Source organism: Notolepis coatsorum (assembly GCF_963971535.1).
Source record: "Notolepis coatsorum genome assembly, chromosome: 1".
Taxonomy (NCBI): domain Eukaryota; kingdom Metazoa; phylum Chordata; class Actinopteri; order Aulopiformes; family Paralepididae; genus Notolepis; species Notolepis coatsorum.
The window spans coordinates 249859533-249876223 of record NC_140165.1 but is presented as its reverse complement, the minus strand read 5'-3'; the positions used below and the strand labels follow the sequence as shown (position 1 = coordinate 249876223).

Sequence of the window (16691 nt, the reverse complement as noted above, 5' to 3'; positions counted from 1 at the left end):
CAGCCTTTAGAATATTAACCTCTGACTGACGCAGCCTTTAGAATATTAAACTCTGACTGACACAGCCTTTAGAATATTAACCTCTGACTGACGCAGCCTTTAGAATATTAAACTCTGACTGACAGCCTTTAGAATATTAACCTCTGACTGACACAGCCTTTAGAATATTAACCTCTGACTGACACAGCCTTTAGAATATTAACCTCTGACTGACGCAGCCTTTAGAATATTAACCTCTGACTGACACAGCCTTTAGAATATTAACCTCTGACTGACGCAGCCTTTAGAATATTAACCTCTGACTGACACAGCCTTTAGAATATTAACCTCTGACACATCCTTTAGTTTAGAATATTGACCTCTGTCCTCTTTTCTCCAGGTGCCGTTCGCGCCGTCTGGTCTCAAGGTTCGCTACCTGAAAGTCTTTGAGCCCAAACTGAACTACAGCGACCACGACGTCATCAAATGGGTCCGTTACATCGGCCGCAGCGGCATCTACGAGACGCGCTGCTAACGGCCCTCATAGCCCGACCGGAGACCAGGGCCTGATGGGAAGGCCGGGGCGAGGGAAGGGGTTAAAAAAAGAAGCCTTTCAATTAAACCCCCTCTTCATGTTTCTACTGTTTACACCATCATCTCACGACTGGGAGAAGAAACGTGTCGGAACGTGTCCCGAACACACGACCTTCTGAAACGTGTCCCGAACACACGACCATCTGAAACGTGTTTAAACACATGACCATCTGCAACGTGTTTAAACACACAACCATCTGAAACATGTTTAAACACACGACCATCTGAAACGTGTTTAAACACATGACCATCTGCAACGTGTTTAAACACATGACCATCTGAAACGTGTTTAAACACACGACCATCTGAAACGTGTTTAAACACATGACCATCTGCAACGTGTTTAAACGCATGACCATCTGCAACGTGTTTAAACACATGACCATCTGCAACGTGTTTAAACACATGACCATCTGCAACGTGTCCCGAACACACGACCATCTGAAACGTGTTTAAACACATGACCATCTGCAACGTGTTCCAAACACACAGAGATTGGAAACATGTTTAAACACAGATCTGAAACACGTTTAAACACAGATCTGAAACACGTTTAAACACAGATCTGAAACACGTTTAAACACAGATCTGAAACACGTTTAAACACAGATCTGAAACACGTTTAAACACGGATCTGAAACATGTTTAAACACGGATCTGAAACACGTTTAAACACGGATCTGAAACACGTTTAAACAGTGTCTGGTGTCTCATGCCAACCCTCCCAGTTGCCCCTAACAACCTGCTGCTGTACAAGCTGGCATCAAGAGTGTCCCCTGCTTATTACACTCACTGCCTCCTCCCCTTAGAAGGATACTCTGGACGTCATATTGTCAATATTCTTTGAAATGCCCTCTTTGCAAATGTCTTCTTGGTGATAAGTTTCCACTATCATGGTTTGTGTCCATGGTGGTGTCACTCAGACCCATCTAGCCACCTGAAGCTTAACCCTTTCACTACCACACTACAGAAGGTTAACCTTTCACTACCACAGCCCTTAGTCGTGTGGCAGTCATAGGCGGCGTGTGAACCGGACATTAGGGCAGGATATATAGCGTGGAGCGCGCAACATTTTTCCTTTTTTGTCAATACACAGTGCAAATTAAGTGTTCAAATGAAGGCATCCAATAATAGATTAACCATTGTCTTACCTTAATGCAGCAAAATGCGACGTTTTGTCTTTCTTGGCATCAATGATCTTTTCTGCTTTAATTTTGTCTGGGAGATCACTTTCAATGTGAAGCAGACTGGCGCATTGTTGTTCTTTTGGATGTGATGTGCCTCATTGCTGAGAAAGACCGTTCACGACTTGAATCACAAGTTGCAGTGCTGACAGCAATGAAGGGAACGTCTTTCGTAATTTAGATCTCATCATGCTTTGAAAGCGATGTACATACAGTAGCTCTAAAAAGTTTTCACGATTTGATGAACTCGGACTCATCATGTCCTCTTACTAGAGCATGCCCTTGTTTGCCAAGATAAAACAACATACAGCCTCAGGTGATCCGTGTATTTATGCCCAGGGCCAGCCCGGTGCAGCTTCTAAATTACTTTGTTTATATGCCTTGGGAAAATACCGTATATCCATTTTGCTTTTAGAAATTCGACTCAAAATAGCGCGCTGGTGTTCGCTACAAAGCGATCGGCGGGCGGAGATTCAGAATGCAGATGTTTGCTTTACTGCGGGATCAGGATGATCATATGCATGATGTGATTGGCTACATTATTTAACCTGAGCCTATGCGTGATTGGTTACTGCCTGTACCTGGAATGTTAAACACTGTCACCTAGCCGACTGACACCTTCGTCGTTGACACCTCGGCCAGCGGGCTGCAGCACAAGACACACAATAGCCAGCAGCCTGCGCACATATATTATATATACATTTAAAAATTCCCAGCATAATATTCTGGGTAGGCATAGCCCCCCCTGGCCTTATAGACCCGCTGCCTATGGTGGCAGTGAAAGGGTTAACCTTCTGTATTGTCGCAGTGAAATGGTTAACCATTTGATAGTGTGGTAGTGAAAGGGTTAAGATGGCCAGTATTGCTTTAGCAGCTACTTGGGAATGACCTCATCGCTATGGATAACAGAGGTTGGTGATGATGATGGAGGGAGGGATCTGGTTGCTGCAGTTGCTGGCAACATTGCCCATCTGTCTACATTGCCTCAAATGACTGTTGCTCATCTGCTGTATCATGGCTAGGGATCCCCCATTACCAGGCTAAGATATGGTATTGATGATCGGAAAGGTCACCCCATACCAAACCCGATACCAAGAGCCATATGTAACATGTCAGAAATCACTCTCTGTGAAAAATAGATTAGTATATCCCTGTCATTTTTGTCTATACTGTTGAGTAAAAGTAATGGACTGGATCGGGGATGGCTCTCTGAGGTCAGGGGTAGCTCTCTGAGGTCAGGGGTAGCTCTCTGCGGTCAGGGGTAGTTCTGAGATCAGGGGTAGCTCTCTGCGGTCAGGGGTAGCTCTGAGACCAGGGGTAGCTCTCTGCGGTCAGGGGTAGTTCTGAGACCAGGGGTATCTCTGCGTTCAGGGGTAGTTCTGAGACCAGGGGTAGCTCTCTGCAGTCGGGGGTAGTTCTGAGACCAGGGGTAGCTCTCTGCAGTCAGGGGTAGCTCTGAGACCAGGGGTAGCTCTGAGACCAGGGGTAGCTCTCTGCGGTCAGGGGTAGTTCTGAGACCAGCGGTAGCTCTCTGCAGTCAGGGGTAGTTCTGAGACCAGGGGTAGCTCTCTGCGGTCAGGGGTAGTTCTAAGACCAGTGGTAGCTCTCTGCAGTCAGGGGTAGTTCTGAGACCAGGGGTAGCTCTCTGCGGTCAGGGGTAGTTCTGAGACCAGGGGTAGCTCTCTGCGGTCAGGGGTAGTTCTAAGACCAGTGGTAGCTCTCTGCAGTCAGGGGTAGTTCTGAGACCAGGGGTAGCTCTCTGCGGTCAGGGGTAGTTCTGAGACCAGGGGTAGCTCTGCGGTCAGGGGTAGTTCTGAGACCAGGGGTAGCTCTCTGCGGTCAGGGGTAGTTCTGAGACCAGGGGTAGCTCTCTGCGGTCAGGGGTAGTTCTGAGACCAGGGGTAGCTCTCTGCGGTCAGGGGTAGCTCTGAGACCAGGGGTAGCTCTCTGCGGTCAGGGGTAGTTCTGAGACCAGGGGTAGCTCTCTGCGGTCAGGGGTAGCTCTGAGACCAGGGGTAGCTCTCTGCGGTCAGGGGTAGCTCTGAGACCAGGGGTAGCTCTCTGCGGTCAGGGGTAGTTCTGAGACCAGGGGTAGCTCTCTGCGGTCAGGGGTAGTTCTGAGACCAGGGGTAGCTCTCTGCGGTCAGGGGTAGCTCTGAGACCAGGGGTAGCTCTCTGCGGTCAGGGGTAGTTCTGAGACCAGGGGTAGCTCTCTGCGGTCAGGGGTAGTTCTGAGACCAGGGGTAGCTCTGAAGGCCCTGTTGGCAGCTGATCTGTCCCCTGTAGCACTCGAGTTGTGTCACGCTAGTCCCATGTCAAACCCTCTGCTCCCTTGTAACCTCATAGCTCTAAGCTCCTTTAGAATTGTGTATGTTGTTGATTTTGGCTTCAGGAAGCATCTCCGAAGTAATATAATTTCTCCATACATTTATTCTTTAACAGAATAGCGTTTCCTCTCCTCGTTGAGTTAATGGTCTGTGTTTTGCACGTAGTCCTTCGCTCAGACATCATTCCATTAGTGTGTGACCATAACTACTGCCATAACTACTTTCCCTCTCGCCGTCATGATTATAATTCCTTCAGTTTATGGGAGCAGAGGTGAAGATACAGGGTTTCATGTGTGCTGTATTTCTTTCAGTGTGACCAAAATGGAATCGATATAAATATTAACACATTTCTATATTGTTAAGATAAATATATGCTACTACCAATCGGTAGCTGTAGCTCAGAGTGCACTAGTGTTGTGTGTGTCTGTGTGTCAGTTGAGCTGCACTCTGTTTACAAAGCACGGGTGGTTTTAAACGCGTCTGTTGTTTAGCGTGGGTCATCGCATCGTATACTTTTAACACGAACGTTAATAGCGACACACGTTAAATGGAGTGTTAACATCAAAGGTTTGTGAATGTTTACTCTCCTCTCTTCCTAGCGTGATGTGTTGTCCCGAACCAAACGCACAGTCGTGTTGGGAAAGTACACTTTTTAAGTGTGTGTGTATTGCTGTTGGCCATATCTTCATCTCTGAGGAGTTTCTCTGTTCTCACTCTTCATCTCCTTAGTTGACCCAGTGTTTCCACAGGCAGGGTGAGGAGAATACCTCCCAGGCCACATTTACACCATTTGACACTAAAATCCCACCATTGAAACCAATACTTAATAAATTCCTTCAGGGGGGGTTAGTGCCCTGTGTTTATTCAATGGTAAAAACTGGCACACTTCCAAGTAATTCAGCGCCAATGTGTCCTGAGGAGAACTCATGCCATAGATGTTTTGTCATTGTGTTTTTAAGTGAACATGTATAGACTCTTGTCATTTTGTTTTCAATCTGGGGGTCTTGCTGATGGCTGGTGGAAATCCTGTGTGGCTAACCTAGCCCTCCTCACGCCTCAGGTGCAGGTTTACAACTCGGTCCTCGTCCACTCGGAAAGTCGTAAAGTGGTGTATATACTAGGTGATTGTGTCTGGGTAGTGGCGTATTATGCTAGGTGATGGCGTCCGGGTGCACTGGTTCTGTGGGTTTGTGCATAATAACAATGTATGGTTGCTCTAAACTCAAACTGTTGTCTTGAAACTTGCTGGTATTTACCAACCTGGTGGTAAACTATTTCCCACTTTACGAGTTGACAGAAAAACAAAACTCGCCTGATCCTGGACCAGAATTGTCTCTCGTGCATTTCAAACATTCCACATGTAAAATGAGTCTTTGTCTTTATTTACTTGTCAAATCAAGGGTTTGTTATCCACCCAGCTGTATATTTTCCAGCGTATGTGTCTCTTAACCCTGTTAATGCTGTGTCCTGTGTATCCAGATAGCTGTATTAATGCTGTGTATCCAGATAGGAGCTTGTATTAATGCTGTGTATCCAGGTAGGAGCTGTATTAATGCTGTGTATCCAGATAGGAGCTTGTATTAAAACACTAAACTATAGTATTGGATGAACCTCAAGAGGTTTACAGGAAGGCGTTCCTACTCATGCTTTCGTGCTCTTTTCTTTTTAGTATTTTCAAGTCTCGTTGGCTGCAGAGATCATTTGGTAGCTTCCTCGTACGGCCAACTTGGCGCTTGACCTGGAACCTGACGGAACCGGTCCTAGGCGGCAGAGGAGCGCGGCACATACTGGTACAGGCGGTACAGTACCGGCTTGCTTGTCCGTCACGCCAGTTTCTGTCTTAAAACTTGAACATGTGTGATTTATCCCCAGCAAGACTAACTGGGCTGCCTTTGGAAATGTAGACTAGTCTCTCGGACCACAGATCTGTCCTTGAAGACGGTTGCGTCAGGTTTTACAGAAGAAAATTATCCAATGGGCTGACCTAGGACCAGCAGTTCGCAACACAAGGGTCACGCTAGGACAGTGTTTTCTAGGGGAGAATAGAACGAGCCCCCAAATGATCAGATAAAAAAACCACTGTAGACTAGTAGTTTAATGGTCTGAAAAAATACATTTAGTCTTATCTGTTTAGATAATAACCTGCCAAAGCAGTTTTTTGGTTGTAGGGATATTTTGTCTGGAAATGTGGTTCCTGGAAAAACAGTTTGAAAAGCAGGGAAGTAGGAGTCGCTCCAGGCTACTTCCGTTCTGCTCAGTTTTCTTCATGTTAAAAAAACAAAAAGAACCCGGCTTTGAAAGACGTCTAGCTCCCCGCGCCGGTCCCCTTGAACTTTGACCTTTGCTATCATGTGATGATGACCCTATTGTCTAGTCCTTTATTTTCATTGGTTCTGGACCTGAGAGATGGAGAGGGGGTGGCCCAGAGGCTACGCCCACTCGGCATCAGTGTTTGATGGACTTGTTAATTTTTTTGTAACTGTGACTCGTCAAAGATAATCTGAATAATAATAAAAAAAGGAAGATATAACCAATGAAACTTGCTTGTCTCGTCCTTTTTTGTGACAAATGGTTAGTCTCTGGTATTTATTATTTAATAGTATTTTTGAAAAGGCTTGATGTGTATTAAAAAAAAACTCTGCTGTGGTTAAAGGAACCTAGCGTCAGGATACCAAGTAGTTGTTTGTTTAGAGAGTGCATGTGTATGTGTGCACGTACGTGCGCGACTGTTTGCAGAAGTCGTGGCGCTGTACAGATGAATGGGATAGAGGTGTAATTAAATCCTCATCTCTCAGGAGCCCAGTGAAAGCGGATCTGTCCGGCTTTCTCTCTCCCTCTTCCTCTCCCCCTCCCTCTTCCTCCTCGGCCTGTTTTCTCTCCGTCCCAGTGTGAGTGACACGGCCGGGCTAGGGCAGCTCCGCAGTCACCTGGAGACCGGCCAGGCAGAGGCCCGGGCTCGGGGCCAGAACTACTGAAGGGCGCTGGGATCATTAGCCTGCGCTGGGACTCACCGGCTGTAGTACTGTCTGTGGTGCCTGCCCCCCCCCCCCCCCCCCCCAGGCAAGGCTGCATTTACACACAACTTAGAGATGTCCACTTATGATTATTGATAATAATAAACTTTATTTGTATAGCACCTACTAGAATTGCAGCTCAAAGTGCTTCACAGCAATAAAAAAAGGCGGGCATAATTTGCATAAAATTAGCACAAAATGTACAAGTGCAGACATCAAATAAGTATGAAATAGAGGGCAGCAGAATACACAAAGGTAAGGCATAGAACATTTAATCACTAGTTTTTCATATTAGGATCTAGCATCTTAATAGGCCTCTTTGTTTACGGTTTGATTATCACTCATGCACATCCTTTCGACTTTAGCTTTTGTGATTTATTATCACAGGGACTCTAACCCACAATGGTTTAGTAATCTTTACCCAAAAATGGCTTATTCTCAAAAAGAAAAAGAAAAAAAACGATGGATCACCCAAGTTAATGCCAGGTGTAAACTGGGCCCAACACACGATACTTGAAAGGATAGTTGTGATATTTGAAACCTGAATCCTGTTCCCTTCTTGGCGATGACGTCGATCGATTCCCGTCTTGGCACAATCCATGCTGCTCCTCCTGTGTGGTCCACACAAGCTCCGGCTAACAGGAGTTGATGTGGAGTTGACCACACAGAGTCGATGGGGTCGAGCTCCCGTCTGTACAAGCTCACTGACCTCTACTTTGTGATTGATTGATTGAAATGAACAGATTGCAGAATGGGTACAATACAGTACGGCTCAATACACACAATTGTTAAGGGGATGCAGACCTGAGAAAGACTTTCGTCTTGTTTACATCAGTGTCCCCCATTTTCAATTCATAACACTGCACTGTGGAGTCGGTCTGTTCTGTACGCACAGACTGAACTATCGTTTTCAGGTTAAGAGGCACAATGACGAGTAGACTTTGAGAAGAAGAAGAAGAAGTCTGTCATGCAGCAACACACATGCAAGATGGCTGACACACAGCACAGGAACACACACACATGCATTGGGTCGACGATGAAATGTCCCCCCCCCCCCCAAGGGCAGCCGGGAACAGATAAGGGCTGCGGCGTAGGGCCGCACCCGGGGACCAATCCAAGTGCTCCTGTCCGTCTTCGTCAGGAACGTGACAGTGATCTGTTCTGCATGTTTTTCCATTGGGTTTATCTTATTTGGAGGGGAAACCCTTACGAGCACGGGGAGAACATGCAAACTCCACACAGAAAGGCCCGGGAGATACCCCCCACCTGGTCACCAAGCGAGAATCGAACCCAGGACCTTCTAGCTGTGAGGCGACAGTGTTAACCGCTACACCACCATGCCGCCAACTTGTGCTTTGTCTATCTTGTAGCAATATGCTGACTTTAGGTTGTTTAAATGCAGAGCTACACCTCAAGCTGCTCAGAGATCCAAACCATATCTTGGTACCTTGGACTTTTAGAAGGCAACACTAATTACTAAGTACCTTCACTCAAAAAACTGGGATTGGGGTTCATTAATATTTATTAAATAATTATTAATAACCTATACATAATAGACTGTGCCGTATGAAATCGAATTGAGCTGAATTCAACGAATTTGAACCATTTATTAATTGCATTTACACAGTTTTGGTTGAATAAAATTAGCTGCGATACATTGAGTCGAATTTAATTACATTTGATCAGGAATGTCGGATGCAGAAAATGTATAGACATTTGACTCATTAGAGGAGGTCTCTGGTTTGGTTCACCAACTAACAGGTAGGGGTGGGACTTTATTTTGACACCATGCGGATGATGCGGCCAATCACATGTGAGGATCATACCATTATATCCTAAGACAGCGAGTGCTGCAGGCTACACGACTACAACACACGGAGTCACGGACCTAGCTCAGGTGAGTAATAATAATTACGAGTACATTTAATCTGTTGCCTGTTCTCAAGCCAATGCAGTACCACTTATGTTTTTATTCATGTAACATGCTGCTAAAAGTAGCCTATTAAGTATTAAGTTTTACATTTCAGGAGAAAAATGTGTTTCCGACTGTTGTAGGAGTGCATGTAATTCCGACTCTCCCCTACTATCTTTGTTGGCTAAATTATAGCCTAGCTAGCTAGCATGCGAGCCACCACGTGCCAACAGATTGCAGAATGGGTACAGTACAGTACGGCTCAATACACACGTTAAGGGGATGCAGACCAGAGAAAGACTTTCGTCTTGTTTACATCAGCGTCCCCCATTTTCAATTCATCATAACATATATGACACGACATACAGATAGACAGTAGCCTACTGCTGCTACATCTATACATTAATTATGACATACCAGATTTGCAAATTCAGTACTGTTTGTGATACAAAAAGAGTCCAGAAAAGAGAGTATATACATTTGACGTAGAAACTGTACATTGGAGGAGGTTGGGTGGTTGGGGGGGGGACTGTACATTGGAGGGGGGGGGGGGGGGGGGGGCACTGTACAACTGTACAAGCAAAACTACATTGGAACAGTCGGAAACACATTTTAAGGCGTGCATCAGCAGTCATGAAAGGGGCTAATGACATACAGATAGACAGTAGTGTTACATCTCTGTTACACTTACTGCATATAGCTCCAACGCCACACACTTACTGCATATAGCTCCAACACCACACACTTACTGCATATAGCTCCAACACCACACACTTACTGCATATAGCTCCAACACCAAACACTTACTGCATATAGCTCCAACACCACACACTTACTGCATATAGCTCCAACACCAAACACTTACTGCATATAGCTCCAACACCACACACTTACTGCATATAGCTCCAACACCACACACTTACTGCATATAGCTCCAACACCAAACACTTACTGCATATAGCTCCAACACCAAACACTTACTGCATATAGCTCCAACACCACACACTTACTGCATATAGCTCCAACACCACACACTTACTGCATATAGCTCCAACACCACACACTACTTCCTATATTGTATATTGCATACTGTCTTTTCTCGTTATTTGCTCGTGTGTTGTAAATGTTTGTGTTCGATCATTTATCGGCCCCCCTCCCCTCAAATGGTGTTCTGCTCATGACACATAGGACCTGTAAATATTACTCAACATGATCGAATGCAATATATATATATATATATATATATATAGGCCTATAACGTAATCAATCAAGATATCCCTACCTGATCGATATAATAAGTTCACTGCATTTCAAGTGTGTTATCTGGCATAGTGGAATACAGAAGAATATGTAATGCAATGATTTTGTCTGATTCTAGACATTTACCAGTCTAAATGAGTTATAAACATGTTCTATCATTTATCGCCCCCCCTCCCCTCAAATGGCGTTTTGACAAATGGTACTATATAGTTCTGCTCATGACACCTAGGACCTGTAAATATTACTCAACATGATCGAATGCAATATATATATATATAGGCCTATAACGTAATCAATCAAAATATCCCTATATAATAGCTTTACTGTATTTCAAATGATAAACACTAGGTGGTGTGTTTTACCCTATGAACTTGAATAATGTGTCTCAGGCGAGCAAAGAACATGATTTGCGCATACTGCACAAAAGGTTTCATAACTCCGTTTCCAGGAAATTACCCTCGATTTCAGTCAATGTTTACAATATTTAGCTTGGAATTGTGAACGAACGAAGGCATGTAGAAACAAACGTTTCTTTTCATATTGTACAGCAAATAGTGTTTGTCAAATGAGCCGAACCATTTCCACATAGCTATAATATATAATATAGAAATAGCTCCGCGAAAATCATGAAATATCGGAAATCAGTCCCAAAAGGCTGGCATCCAAGCGATAAATCGCGCACTCCCTGCTGGCACCCAATGTGTTAAGGGGATGCAGACCCAGGGGAGGAAATTAGGCCACTTTACTCGCCAAATGCGAGTATTTTTTACGTTTGGCGAGTGATTCATGAAGACCACTCGCCAGTCTGGCGAGTTGACAGTGCCACGAGAGCACTGCACAAGACCCGCGGACATATAATGTTTAATAAAAGTTCCCGCAGTACTGGCCAACCCGCGGACATATATAATGTTTAATAAAAGTTCCCGCAGTACTGGCCAACCCGCGGACATATATAATGTTTAATAAAAGTTCCCGCAGTACTGGCCAACCCGCGGACATATATAATGTTTAATAAAAGTTCCTGCAGTACTGGCCAACAGTCAAGGAAGCACTCGCAAACAGATAACGTTAAACACAGAAGATGGAAAACAGACAGACTGAGCAACGGGGAACTGCATCCAACCCTAGTACAACTCTCGAGTCCAAGGCAAGGACACATTTAAATTACAGAGGTGTATGTTAGTCTATTGCGCACCGGACTACGACGTAAGGTTAGACATTTTATTTCATGCTCAAAAGCCCCTGGCTTGCACATCGCAGTCACGAAAGGGGCTAGCTCAACCAGTGCACAACAGCAGACCAACCCAACTGACGTTACCACAACACTTGACGCCGGTACTTCACAGCACTGTCGTAAGGCCACCGTGCCGTCTTAAAGGCACAGTGAACACTCGGATGCATACACAACATTGACGTGGCTTGACAACCGAGGTTCAAAGTTAACTTGATTGACTGATTGAAAACTTTAACAGATTGCAGAATGGGTACAATACAGTACGGCTCAATACACACAATTGTTAAGGGGATGCAGACCAGAGAAAGACTTTCGTCTTGTTTACATCAGGGTCCCCCATTTTCAATTCATCATAACATATGACATACACGACATACAGATAGACAGTACTGCTACATCTATACATTTCACATCTATCTATCTATACACTTCACAACATACTTCGGTTTTTTTCTTTCACTGCCCAACCCAGTCCAACCCAGCATCTTTCACTGCCCAGTTCAGCCCAACCCAGTCCAGAATAGATCCCTCTTTCATGTTAATATGTGTTATGCTAATATTGTGAAGAGTAGAGACTGTTATTAATGTTTTATGCTAATAAATATTTTAAAGAGTAGAGACACGGTGTGATTATTACTATGATTGAAAATCAATTTAGACGAAGACATACAAAGAAGTAATTATCACAATTAGCGATTTTTTTTGGCTGGTAAAAAATCAGTTTGTCTGGTAAAAAAAATCAGATACTTGCCAGTTGGCTGGTAAGCCAAAAAGTTAGTTTCCTCCCCTGTGCAGACCAGAGAAAGACTTTCGTCTTGTTTACATCAGGGTCCCCCATTTTCAATTCATCATAACATATATGACATACTAGCCCCTTTCGTGACTGCTGATGCACGCCTTGCTTTGACACTGCTATTCAGCCATGTAGACAGCAGCTGCCTGGCTGTTGGCACATGGTGGCTCGCATGCTAGCTAGCTAGTGCATTAGCCAACAAAGATAGTACGGGGGAGTCGGAATTATATGCACTCCTACAACAGTCGGAAACACATTTTTAAGGCGTGCATCAGCAGTCACGAAAGGGGCTAGTGTTACATCTAGACATTTATGACATACTAGACAAATATACAGTACTGGTACACGAAGGGACATAACAAATTGTTTTTTCTTAGAAACGGCTTATTTTTATAACGTGATTTTCTTTCTTCTGTGGTTTATCTAAATACTAATTTGATGATATGACTATGTTTATATCGCTATGCAACATCTCCCCTTTTAAATAACAAACAGCATTGTTTGTTGTAGTTAACAAAGAGAGGCAGAGTTGATTTTGCAAAAAAATATAGATTTCTGTTGTGATGTCACAGTATGATGTCATAATCAAACAGACATGTCTGTTTGTTGTGACATCACAACAGAACATGTTTAATAGATAACACGGATGCACAGCAATAACAAACAGCATTGTAGTTAACACTTTAACTGCCGAAAACGCCGGAACTCGTCATTCCCCGCCATGCTCAAGTTGCAGAGGACGCCGGAACTCGTCTTTGATATCAATATTTCAAAAATCTGTGATCGGAATCATATTTCCCCTCTGCAGCCTTGACACACAGTTCTGATCTCCTCTCAATCCTCTAGCGGTTCAAGAGCGCCATCTGGTGGCAGATCGGCAGATCGAAACTGGATGTCAACCTTTAACCCGGCAGGACTCTCTCCATATGTGGTCCGGGCACTCGCTAATGTTAGAGAGACTCAGTCTTCACACAGTGAACATCGATCGGTGGAAATAACTCGAAAAAACAACATGATTTGGACGTATATACTATTATACAACCTGGAAATGGATCGGGCATTTCTACATCCCATAATAGAAAAAAATCTGTTCCACGCTCATCTGCCAGCGGCGCGAGGAAGCCACGGTAAGATTCAGCGTTATATTCTAACGTGTTCTTTACTAACTGCTCTGATGAACATATGACCCACTCTGGATGAATCATCTAACGCTGCCCACGGAATTATAAACGATCCCCCGCCCATCCGGTCATCATCAGATGATACGTAGAAACTTCTAGAAGTACGTCCAATTGAAATTTTTGATCTCGCACAGATTCCTACCAAACTGTATTTCATCATCAATATAATGCATTTGGGGCTATAAATCACGTTCTGGAGAAAGCTGCAGAAAGAGATGAAAACATACTTATACTTTAGACCATATTTTAGTATGAATATGTGAATGAAAAAGTTTAACGTTGCTACACCATGAACAATACATATAGGACCTTGAATGGGCCCTAATAATGTCAATCTAGCAATAGAATTTAAAAAGTTATAGCCCTGCAAAGAAGGGGAACTTCTCCATGTTAAATAGAGCTGGCAACGGATGGTATCATGAATTTAACCTTAGGCAATCAAAGTGTTAACAAAGAGAGGCAGTTGATTTTGCACAAAAAAATATTTTTTTTAATCGAATTTTATTTTCATATTCGATGCCCATCGAACAAAGCTTCGAAATAGTGCTCTGGGTTTGTGTTCGTGTATTAGTAGTAATGTGGTGATATGCTGGTGAGTGGGGTCAGTAAATATATCCCAGATAAATCCCCATGGCTACTGTTGTAGTGTCCCAGGTGTTCTTCCTTTATGTCTCTATGGAGCAGCAGCTCCAGGATAAGTCTCTTGATGACATCACAAGAGTTCTGTCTCTTTTGTTCAGATTAGGGAGAGACTTTTTCATATTCACACATTAAAACTGAGCTGTAAAATATTATAGAAAGCACATATCGCTACTGGCGGGACAAAACCTCATAACTCCAAAAACCCAACTTTTCAGCAGATGAAAAAAACGAACGCAGATTTGAGGGCGAATAGAGTTAGGAGGTTTAGACAGATGATCGGTTTAATGCTTTCCCATTGTTTAAACTTTGTAAAACCCACACACACGTATGGAGGATGATCTACAGAGTTGATTTATATATAAAAAAAAAAATGGAGTTATGAGGTTTTGTCCCGCCAGCAGCGATATGTGAATTCTACCTTAGGGTGATTGTTTTGGGAATACTAGCGTGTACAGGCAAGAAACGCCAGCGCAAATAGTAGAATTGACCTATATGGCTATAACTCAGCATTTCAGGAATTACCCCATACCACTCTGAAATTATACTTATATTCACCACGGTATAACACAGGAATGCATGGAAAAAATGATCTCTTTTTTGCATGTTGACAGGAAGAAACAGTGTCTAATAAAGCATTACATCACGCGCAGGAGTGGGTTGTGAGAATTAGACCATGCCTAGGGGTGGTCGTTAGACCCCCCTAGGCATGGTCTAATTCTCACAGGCATTAAAGCGTTCCGTCTCCAGACGGATTTCCGTCAATTTGATTGGGAGATCCGTCAATTTGATTCCCAGTCTGACGGAATTGGCTACCTGGTATAATATGATTTGTAGATGCATACAGATTGAAACAAAATTGAGACAATCAGAGGCGCCAAATATCATGAAAAAGGGATTTTTTTTCCTATCGCGGCGCGTCCGCGCCAAGCAGTCATTGTCACTCAGCGACTCGAGAGACAGGATTACGCTGCTCTCTCCGCGGTTGCAGCTGGAGGCTATTGGGCGAGTGACATTTGCAAGGTCTGAGAGGTCTGTCCGCCACATGGCAGGGTAACAAAATAGTAATGTAAAATAATTAAAAACTGTGTGTGTTTTGGTTTTACGACAGTCGCCTTTTTTGCAGCCTCGCGCATCAACTCTCCTTGTTTACCGACGTCACATCCACCACCTGCTTAGTAGCTGCTTGCACTTAGGGCTGGGCGATATGACTATATTATATAAATATCGGGTACAGTTCATTAACGATACACTTTTTAAACGTATCGTGGATATCGTGATGTTTTGCCCTCGCGTTAGAGGCCGCCGCGGCTGAGATGAGACTTACAAGCGCAGTGCTAAATGCTTTCCTCTCCCTCTCGCAGAAAAAAAAAGTCAGTCACACACACACTTGCCCAAATTACGTCATCTACACGCACATACACGCACGCAAGCGCACACACCTAGCCAGAGACAGAGAGGCGGTGGCTCGGTGCTAGGGATGCCCCCTGAAACCCAGGAGTAAGCTCCGACGTTAACGGTACTGCTATCGGTAAGTTAGTCTATGAGCGGATTAGCTACGGAGCTAACAGAGTGTACCATCCATCTGCGACGCAACAGTGGCAGCAACAGTGGATACGGAGTAATGTTAACGTTATGTCGAGTTCATACTACACTACACGTATGAACTCGACATAACGTTAACCCGTTTCCATGAAGTGTTTAATTAGCAGCAATCTGTTGTTGAAAATGTAACGTTAACCGGAAAACCGGAAATGGAATGCGAGGACAGGAAGCTGTCATGAAGTCGGCTTCTGGCCCTTGTAGTCATATATATTGTAGTCTTTTAGTCTTATTAACTAAAAGATTTTAACAAAATAAAAAGCAGCAGCACTATTGGATAACTGAGTCATGTTTGCTATGTATTTCTTTCTTTAGGGGAGTAGGACATTTGTTTCACAGTTTTAGCATGATGTTTTATAGATGGCTAGGTTAAACACAGGTTTGTTTTTAAGAGGAGTTTGATTTGATTGAAGTTTATTTCAAGTATGCAACACAACAAACAAACATCAAGTACAGATATAGCCTTAAGCCGTTCAAATAATAAATGTATACATACATGTAAATAAATAAATAGTTACAATATGTAATCTAATCATCTAAATCTAATCTAATATATAATATAAAAAAACAAAAGGCTAAAATGCTAAATATATAATCTAAGAATCCAATCATCTAAATCTAATATATAATATAAAAATGCTAAATGCATGAGTCTTTTGTCTTTAATGTTCGCTTGCAAACTCAAATACTGTCTTGGTAAGCCTCATAATGAATTGTTTGGGGAAAAAAGGAAAAACATCGTGATGTGTATCGTGTATCGCCGAAAGGTCAGAAAATATCGTGATATCATATTTAGGCCATATCGCCCAGCCCTACTTGCACTGTAACGCTGCTTTACCGATTAGCTAACGTTAGCTTAATAGCGTTGGTTAAATGGAAGGAGTAAGCCGGCCACTAAAAAGAAAAACCACAGCGGTTTTCTCAGACGAAAAGGATGAGCGTGGCCACCCAACAAAAGAAAGTTTCGAGAGG

The 16691-nt window shown here is 43.6% G+C and overlaps 1 protein-coding gene across 1 annotated transcript in view; it reads left to right on the top strand.

Moving 5' to 3' along the window:
• Positions 1-6617, top strand: part of ap2m1b (adaptor related protein complex 2 subunit mu 1b) — a 46034-nt gene extending 39417 nt beyond the window's left edge. The window contains exon 11 of the mRNA XM_084329978.1: positions 380-6617. Within this exon, the coding sequence (XP_084186104.1) occupies positions 380-514 (135 nt within the window). The 3' untranslated portion in view covers positions 515-6617. The remainder of the gene's footprint in view (positions 1-379) is intronic.
• The last annotated feature ends 10074 nt before the right edge of the window (positions 6618-16691 follow it).